This window comes from Lolium rigidum, chromosome 5 (assembly GCF_022539505.1).
Source record: "Lolium rigidum isolate FL_2022 chromosome 5, APGP_CSIRO_Lrig_0.1, whole genome shotgun sequence".
NCBI lineage: Eukaryota > Viridiplantae > Streptophyta > Magnoliopsida > Poales > Poaceae > Lolium > Lolium rigidum.
The window spans coordinates 130,191,083-130,200,982 of record NC_061512.1 but is presented as its reverse complement, the minus strand read 5'-3'; the positions used below and the strand labels follow the sequence as shown (position 1 = coordinate 130,200,982).

The following is a 9,900-nucleotide window of genomic DNA, read 5'->3' as shown; positions in this document are numbered from 1 at the left end:
AATCACAACCGAAAGAACACACATGTCAATTAGCTGCCTAGCGTACCTGGCTACATGCACTTGCAACATGGTGGATGATGTTAGTAATAAACTCCAGCAGCCAACGACCTAGCAGCGACGGGCATCAATTGCTCAATCAATCCTTCATGTGCATCGCCCCCCTATTTATACCCTGCAAACCATACCATCTCTTCCACACCATCACACTCTCCTACTAGCTCACAGCAACACCAAGCTCCGCTTATCTAATCTAGTCACTTACCAGGCCTGGTAGCTAGCTAGTTAGCTTGAGGAACTCCCAATGGCTCTGAGCGGCAAGGCAACGGTGGCGGTGGCGGTGATGGCGGCAGCAGTCCTGGTGCTGTTCGCCGGCGAGGCGTCGGCGCTGACCTGCTCGCAGGTGGACTCCACTCTGGCGCCGTGCGTGGGGTACGCGACGGGGAGGGAGAAGATGCTGAGCCAGCGCTGCTGCGGCGGTGTGCGCTCACTGAACGCCCTGGCCCGCTCCACCCCGGACCGGAAGACGGCGTGCGAGTGCCTCAAGACTCTCGCCCGCGGCATCAAGTCCATCGACATGAACAAGGTCTCCGGCGTGCCCGGCAAGTGCGGCGTCAGCGTCCCCTTCCCCATCGCCCTCTCCACCGACTGCGCCAAGTACGTTTATATACCCGTATTGGACATCTGATTGCTCCAGATTTAACAAAAGGCTACGTTTTAGAACTACTACTACTAGCGTTCTTAACCTCCATGATATACTACAGTGTAGTTCTATGTGTTTCTTCTCTGAACTCGTTGTGTTTCATTCATAATGCAGGGTCCACTAAGTCACCTAGCTACGTGCATGTCATGCACGCGCTTGTGGAGGTTGATCGATGGAGTACGTGCGTAGAGACAATTAAGGTGCAGCTAGAAGAAATAAAATAAAAGCCTGGCTTCACGTGTATTTATGTTCCACTACTGTGCACCCACTCTTGGTGCAAATATATTTTTCAGTATGCTAGTTTTCAATGCTGCGTACTGCGCCCATGCGCGTACGTCTGTGTATGAGTCAACTGTCAGCTGCTTGTTGCTACTCTAGCCGATCGATGTGTACGTGTGACCTGTTAAGTTTGTCTGACCTACTTGTTCAGGCAATTAATTATTAATAATCAGCTATTATTGTGCGAGACTTGTTGTATTGTGCTAGGAACCACTAGGAATCGGAACCGATTTCTGCCTCCCACCGGACCCCTGTTTAACCGTCAGATTGCAAGGAGGCAGACCGTACGATTTTGAAGAAGGTCCCGCACGTCTAATTCAACGAATTGACAGTGATTGCATGCTTCCGTCTTAAATAATACATTACTGCACTCCGTTAATTTCGCTTTCCTATTTAGCCTGGTGTGCATGCGCTTCGCAGAGGAGGAATTGGTGGTCCATAAAACGTGCTTACCATGCATTCCTCCCTAAATACAAATATTTCCAAAAACTAATCTCCTGACCATTATTCATTCTTTACTTTAATAAAATCCAATTACTCCTGATTTTGAGGACACCAATTACTAGTAAAAATTGTTTCTCTGTGTAGCAGTATGCTTCCTTAGAAGCAAAATTTGTTACTTCCAATACATGTTAAAATTGCTTTGATCTAAAAGAAAGTTCAGATTGTGAAGATTTGTTATCCAACCACTAGATCATTTTCATCGAGGAAAATTTTGTTTCGCCGTGACTAGTTTGTTTCCAGTGTACCACAGGACTGTTTCCATCTACTAGATAGTTGCTCGAAACAAAATAGCAATTTTTTGCCACTGAAATTAAAATATATATTCACTTTTAACAATTACAAGATGTTTCAAACTACATAGAGATATGCTTCCAAATTAATGGAAATTCACTTCCAAGGAAATGGACACCCACTTTCTTTCTTTGTTTGCGAAAATGGACACCCACTTTCATCAACCATGTGTATGTACATCAATGGACTGTTACAAAGAAATGGACGCCTGCTTCGGAATGAACGAAAGTGTACTTCCACCATGTTTCAAACAATATGCCGCAAAACGACTTGGTAGTAGAAACTTAGATTTGGCCTCCTTCCAAACTGGTGGACTGGAAAGTGAAGAATTTTGAACATCAAATTAGGTGGCATGAATATCCCAGTTTGACATTTAAAAAACCTAATTACACAACATGTATGTGAGATCCACAATAAAAAAAAGAGAATCCATATATGTGTAACAAGCATCATTCGGAAAATGAAAAATGAGAAATATAAGAAGCATGTGATAATATTCAAAATTCTCTTAAAAACTAGAAACAAATATGTAAACCGAGTAAGCTAGCTGCAGTTATTCTTACTTAGGAAGCATACGTAGGAGATATAAGAAGCATGCATACTAACTTAAAAAACATGGTTGTATTGCCAATCAAATAAGCACATATTGTATATATGAAGCACCCGATCTTTGTAGCAATTAGATATTACTATCATAGCATTTGGGAGACATAGTGGAAGCATATAATTTACAAACAAATAATACCATGCTGCAAAGGTGTAGGTGATGAAATCTAGGGAAAATTGGAAAGCCAGTCTTGATTGGTGGAGCATGCCATACCTTCTTCCACCAGTGAAGAACTGTGATTCCACGTGAGGCATCAAATTCGTGAATATCGGAAGCATGTTGATGTGTGAGACTGCAGAAAACTATGTAGAAGCAAATATTTAGAACTTATGAAATGAATGAACATTATTAAGGAAGCATGTAAAACATAAGCATCAAATTTGTTTGTACGAAGCACGTTAAAATCTAAGCAGTAGCATACATATTTTAAAAATTATAATATACAATGTTGCTACCAATTTATCTGGATGTGAAACCAACTTCACCATCATCATCATCATCATCATCAGTGTAAGGGAATAGCATTGTAAACACGAAACATGGAGAAGCTAAAATAGCTTGAACATTTCTAATATAGTTCTCACACAGTATAGCAATCATGAAATTGCTTCCCAAAAACTATCTAGTAGCAAGATTATATTACACCATAGAGATTTACGGACATATGTGATTCAAATATATCACAACATGTAGGTATACGGATCGGGTGGAAATTTTGGAAGATGGAAATATAGAAGTATAAATTTGTTTGTACACATCATATTATATATAATGTACATAGAAGCACATAAATTTGGAATGTATCATATAAGAATGGTTCTCGCCAATTGTAAAATATATGTGCCAGCTTCATCATCATCGGTGCATACTTCTTGACACACGAAGCATGAACAAGCTGTACATGTAAAAAAATAATACTGTTAGTCCGCAAAGATCTAAAAACTAGCATCTACAGTATATGACAACAAATTGGCTATATGGTTTCGCTGGAAAATTTGATTCCGGAATTCCAAATGGTAGAGGATTGCAAGAATATATTGTTCATCAGAACACATGGAGAGTTGGAGACCTAGATCTAGCAATTACCTTATCACCTGGTCCAATAGCCATAGAAGGGACAGTGAAGGTGACTGTGAGAGGTGGAAGCAGTCTCCGGCGGTAAGCTTCGGTCGGATTGAACCGCCTCAAACCCATACTGCGTCAGCCATCGGTCAGTAATGTCGGCTGAGTCGCATGTGTGCCGCCGGTGCACGAGACAAGCCAGCCACGGCCACCGGCGCTCGGTCTAGATGAAGCAGCGCGGTGGGAGAATAGGGGAGGATAGCAGGGGTCAACGGGGAGCAGGGCGAAGGGGATAGGAGTGTCGCTCGGCGGCAGGGGTGGATTCTGATGCATCAATTTGGGAGGCATTACAGGAGACGAGAAGTAATCTCAGGCAATAACTGCCAATTTTCCAGGAAATTTGGTTGGCAAAACTCCGTGTGTAAGAAAAGGAGAGGAGCCGTCCGATCGGAAACTAAATGGACGTTGTTGCCGAGGTCCGAGGAATCCACTCCCATCGGACTCCGTTTTTTTTTTTGAGAATTTCTCTGCATTCATATCATGGAAAGATACAAAGTTGTTGATCCTTACAAGCACAGAGAAACACAAATACAAAGGACCAAGAACACCTAGAACAACCTAAGACCACCATAACCCATGAAGATCTTCGGAGCCATGTGTTATCATCCCATAAACTTGAGAGAAGAGCCCTGCAGCAAAAAGAACTACAACCAAGCGCAAGCAGGTCATCATCTTCGATCACGGTGCAATTGCCACCACACTGCTTCCTCCTTCCTTGACACCAGCGCCGAGAAGGCATGGACACCAATCCAACACGCCTGCAGCAGCCGTCGCCATCTTTGGCTTTGAGTACCGCGAAAAGTGTCCCTTCCGTAAGGAAGGGAACTCGAGTCAACCAACCGGTCCAGCACCACGGCCGAGCCATCCGCCCGGGCAAACCAGGAACTCCCTCCAGCATCAGCGCCGAGGAATAAGAAGAACAGCAGCAGCAAATCATACCGGCAAGGAGGAAGAAGGGTCTTTCTCCCGACCATCTGGTCGATTTTGGCATCGCCACGTCGGACCGCCTCCTCCCCTCGCCACCAAGGCCGGCCGGAAGAAGCCGCAAAACGTGACAGCCGCAAGCCACCAGAAGAACACAAACCCTAAAAAGGAAGGCAGTGGTGCCATCTCCTTCCTCTCCCTCGCCACCACGGCCGGCCGAGGAGAAGGCAACAACATCAGCACTCCTCCGACTCCGAACGGACTTCGCAAACTCCACGGCGGGGTCGAAGTTCGGCCGTGCCCGGGAATCCACCCTCCCCCGATCCGCAGATCTGAGAGGAAACCAGGCCAGCAGCTCGCCGGCGCTGCCACAAGTGGCCTTGCCGAGATGGGGATCGAGCTCCAGCATCCTTATTCCGACACGACGTCGCCTCCACCATCTCGACGCCGTCCCAGAAAAGCACGTGAAGACTAGGCCGGGCGCTTCCCGGTGCAGCAGAGGAAGACCCCCCCGCCGCCGCCACGCCAACGGGGCTTTGCCCGGCGGCGCCACCGGCGGCGGCGGGAGGAGGGGGTGCGGTGGGGGCTAGGGTTGGGGTCGTGCGGAAGGAGTTGGGGTCGTGGCTGCTTACATAGTTACATGGTTTTCCACCGACAATTCCTGGTGTCTTCTATTCCCATAACGTGTCACGAAGGTGATAACGAAGGGACACCCAGGATAACGTTGCATAGAAAACAAAAAATTTCCTACCGCGAACACGCAATCCAAGCCAAGATGCAATCTAGAAGACGGTAGCAACGAGGGGGTATCGAGTCTCACCCTTGAAGAGATTCCAAAGCCTACAAGATGAGGCTCTTGTCGCTGCGGTAGACGTTCACTTGCCGCTTGCAAAAGCGCGTAGAAGATCTTGATCACGATCGGTTCCGGCGCCACGAACGGGCAGCACCTCCGTACTCGGTCACACGTTCGGTTGTTGATGAAGACGACGTCCACCTCCCCGTTCCGGCGGGCAGCGGAAGTAGTAGCTCCTCTTGAATCCGACAGGCACGACGGCGTGGTGTCGGTGGCGGTGGAGAACTCCGGCGGAGCTTCGCTAAAGCTACGCGGGAGATATGGAGGAGAGGGGGGTGGCTAGGGTTTGGGAGGGGGTGGCCGGCCTCAAGGGGGTGCGGCCAACTTGTGGCTTTGGTGTGGCCGGCCCCCTCCCCTATGCCCCTCATTATATAGGTGGAACCCCAAGTGTTGGTATCCAAGTCTTCGAATAAGACTCGAACCAAAAACCTTCCATAAGGAGGGAAACCTAGCCAAGCTAGGACTCCCACCAAAGGTGGGAGTTCCACCTCCCATATGGGGGTGGCCGGCCCCCTAAGGGGGAGTCCACTTGGGACTCCTCCCCCACTAGGGTTGGCCGGCCATGGAGGTGGAGTCCCATGTGGACTCCACCTTCCTTGGTGGTTTCTTCCGGACTTTTCTAGAACCTTCTAGAACCTTCCATAGAACCTTCCGCGACATTTTAATTCACATAAAATGACATCCTATATATGAATCTTATTCTCCGGACCATTCCGGAACTCCTCGTGATGTCCAGGATCTCATCCGGGACTCCGAACAAATATTCGAACTCCATTCCATATTCAAGTACTACCATTTCAACATCCAACTTTAAGTGTGTCACCCTACGGTTCGTGAACTATGCGGACATGGTTGAGTACTCACTCCGACCAATAACCAATAGCGGGATCTGGAGATCCATAATGGCTCCCACATATTCAACGATGACTTTAGTGATCGAATGAACCATCCACATACAATACCAATTCCCTTTGTCACGCGATATTTTACTTGTCCGAGGTTTGATCTTCGGTATCACTCCTGTTCAACCTCGTCTCCTGACAAGTACTCTTTACTCGTACTGTGGTATGTGGTCTCTTATGAACTTATTCATATGCTTGCAAGACATTAGACGACATTCCACCGAGAGGGCCCAGAGTATATCTACCCGTCATCGGGATGGACAAATCCCATTGTTGATCCATATGCCTCAACTCATACTTTCCGGATACTTAATCCCACCTTTATAACTACCCATTTACGCAGTGGCGTTTGATGTAATCAAAGTACCTTTCCGGTATAAGTGATTTACATGATCTCATGGTCATAAGGACTAGGTAACTATGTATTGAAAGCTTATAGCAAATAACTTAATGACGAGATCTTATGCTACGCTTAATTGGGTGTGTCCATTACATCATTCATATAATGATATAACCTTGTTATTAATAACATCCAATGTTCGTGATTATGAAACTAATCATCCATTAATCAACAAGCTAGTTTAAGAGGCATACTAGGGACTTCTTTGTTGTCTACATATCACACATGTACTAATGTTTCGGTTAATACAATTATAGCATGACATATAAACATTTATCATAAACATAGAGATATAAATAATAACCACTTTATTATTGCCTATAGGGCATATCTCCTTCAGTCTCCCACTTGCACTAGAGTCAATAATCTAGATTACATCGTAATATACCTAACACCCATGGCATTCTGGTGTTGGTCATGCTTTGCCCTAGGGAGAGCTTTAGTCAACGGATCTGCTACATTCAGATCAATGTGTACTTTGCAAATCTTTACTTCTCCATCTTCGATGTACTCACGAATCGAGTGGTAACGCAGCTTGATATGCTTCAGCCTCTTGTGTGACCTTGGCTCTTGTGCATTGGCGATGGCACCCATGTTATCACGATAAATGATCAATGGGTCCAATGCACTAGGAACCACACCGAGCTCTACAATGAACCTCTTCATCCATACCGCTTCGATGAAGCCTCGAAGCCGCTATGTACTCGATTCCGTTGAAGACTTCACCACCGTGCACTCGCTTCGAGCTTGCCCAACTTACTGCAAGCACCATTCAATATAAACACGTACCCGGACCGTGACTTAGAGTCATCGTGATCGGTGTTCCAACTTGCGTCAGTGTAACCATTTACAACGAGCTCTTGGTCACCTCCATAACAAAGAAACATATCCTTAGTTCTTTTCAAGTATTTCAGGATATTCTTGACCGCTGTCCAGTGTTCCATTCCTGGATCACTTTGATATCTGCTAGTCAAACTAACGACATGTGCTATATCCGGTCTAGTACATAGCATGGCATACATGATAGATCCTCATCGCCGAGGCATAGGGGATATTACTCATCCTTTCTCTTTCTTCTGCCGTAGCCGGTCCTTGAGTCTTACTCAAGACTTTGCCTCGGTAACATAGGTAAGAACCCTTTCTTACTTTCGTCCATTCTAAACTTCTTTAGAATCTTGTCCAGATATGTACTCGTGATAGCCCTATTAGGCGTCTTGATCTATCTCTATAAATCTTGATGCCTAATATATACGATGCTTCACCAAGGTCTTTCATTGAAAAACTATTATTCAAATAACCTTTAACACTGCTTAATAGTTCTATATCATTGCCGATCAATAATATGTCATCTACATATAATATCAGGAATGCTACCGAGCTCCCACTCACTTTCTTGTAAATACAGGCCTCTCCATGACACTGTATAAACCCGAAGTCTTTGATCACCTTATCAAAGCGTCGGTTCCAACTTCTCGATGCTTGCTTCAGTCCATAGATTGAACGCTGAAGTTTGCATACTTTGTCAGCATTTTTAGGATCGACAAAACCTTTGGGTTGTACCATATACAACTCTTCCTCAATGTCTCCATTAAGGAACGCCGTTTTGACATCCATCTGCCAAATCTCATAATCGAAAAATGCAGCTATTGCTAACAAAATCCTCACAGATTTTAGCTTCGCTACAGGTGAGAAAGTCTCATCGTAGTCAACTCCTTGAATTTGTCGGAAACCTTTTGCGACAAGTCGAGCTTTATAGACAGTAATATTACCATCAGCATCTGTTTTTCTCTTGAAGATCCATTTATTCTCGACAGCCCTTTCGGCTATCAGATAAGTCTACCAAAGTCCATACTTTGTTATCATACATGGATCCCATTTCGGATTTCATGGCTTCTTGCCATTTGTTGGAATCTGGGCTCATCATCGCTTCTTCATACGTCGCAGGGTCCTCATCATTGTTATCCACAATCATAACATTTAGACAAGGATCATACCAATCAGGAGTGGTACGTTCCCTTGTCGATCTGCGAGGTTCAGTAGTTTCCTCGTTTGAAGTTTCATGATCATTATCATTAGCTTCCTCTGTTGCTGGTGTAGGCGGTACAGGTACAACTTCCGATCTTGCGCTACTCGATCAACGAGTATAGATTCATCAATCTCATCGAGTTCTACTTTTCTTCCAAGTCACTTCTTTAGTGAGAAATTCTTTCTCAAGAAAGGTTCCGTTCTTAGCAACAAAGATTTTGCCTTCGGATTTGTGATAGAAAGTATACCCTATAGTTTCCTTAGGGTATCCTATGAAGACGCATTTCTCCGCTTTGGGTTCTAGCTTGTCCGGTTGTAACTTCTTTACATAGGCTTCGCAACCCCAAACTTTCAGGAACGACATCTTAGGTTTCTTATTAAACCATAATTCATATGGTGTCGTTTCTACGGATTTTGATGGTGCTCTATTTAAAGTGAATGCGGCTGTCTCTAATGCATAACTCCAAAATGATAACGGCAAATCAGTAAGAGACATCATAGAACGAACCATATCTAAGAGACTTCGATTACGACGTTCGGACACACCATTACGTTGAGGTGTTTGATACGTCTCCGACGTATCGATAATTTCTCATGTTCCATGCCACATTATTGATGATTTCTACATGTTATATGCACACTTTATGTCATATTCGTGCATTTTCTGGAACTAACCTATTAACAAGATGCCGAAGTGCCAGCTCTCGTTTTTTGCTGTTTTTGGTTTCGAAATCCTAGTAACGAAATATTCTCGGAATCGGACGAAATCAAGACCCAGGTTCCTATTTTTCCACGAAGCTTCCAGAACACCCGGGAAGGACCAGAGGGGGGCCACAGGGGCCCCAGATGATAGGCCGGCGCGGCCCAGGCCCTGGCCGCGCCGCCTTATGGTGCCACCGCCTCGTCGCCCCTCCGACTCCGCCTCTTTGCCTATATAAAGGTCCCTGACCTAAAACCTCGATACGGAGGACGAAACCCACAGAAACCTTCCAGAGCCGCCGCCATCGCGAAGCCAAGATCTGGGGGACAGGAGTCTCTGTTCCGGCACCCTGCCGGAGCGGGGAAGTGCCCCGGAAGGCTTCTCCATCGACACCGCTGCCATCTCCACCGCCATCTTCATCACCGCTGCTGCTCCCATGAGGAGGGAGTAGTTCTCCATCGAGGCTCGGGGCTGTACCGGTAGCTATGTGGTTCATCTCTCTCCTATGTACTTCAATACAATAATCTCATGAGCTGCCTTACATGATTGAGATTCATATGATGATGCTTGTAATCTAGATGTCATTGTGCTAC

At 45.6% G+C, this 9,900-nt stretch overlaps 1 protein-coding gene across 1 annotated transcript; it reads left to right on the top strand.

Moving 5' to 3' along the window:
- Positions 1 to 275: 275 nt before the first annotated feature.
- LOC124652273 (probable non-specific lipid-transfer protein 3) lies at positions 276 to 1,163 on the top strand. The gene is made up of 2 exons (XM_047191290.1): positions 276 to 654; positions 815 to 1,163. The coding sequence occupies exons 1-2, from the start codon at positions 302 to 304 to the stop codon at positions 822 to 824; spliced, it is 363 nt and encodes a 120-aa protein (XP_047047246.1). The 5' UTR covers positions 276 to 301; the 3' UTR covers positions 825 to 1,163.
- The last annotated feature ends 8,737 nt before the right edge of the window (positions 1,164 to 9,900 follow it).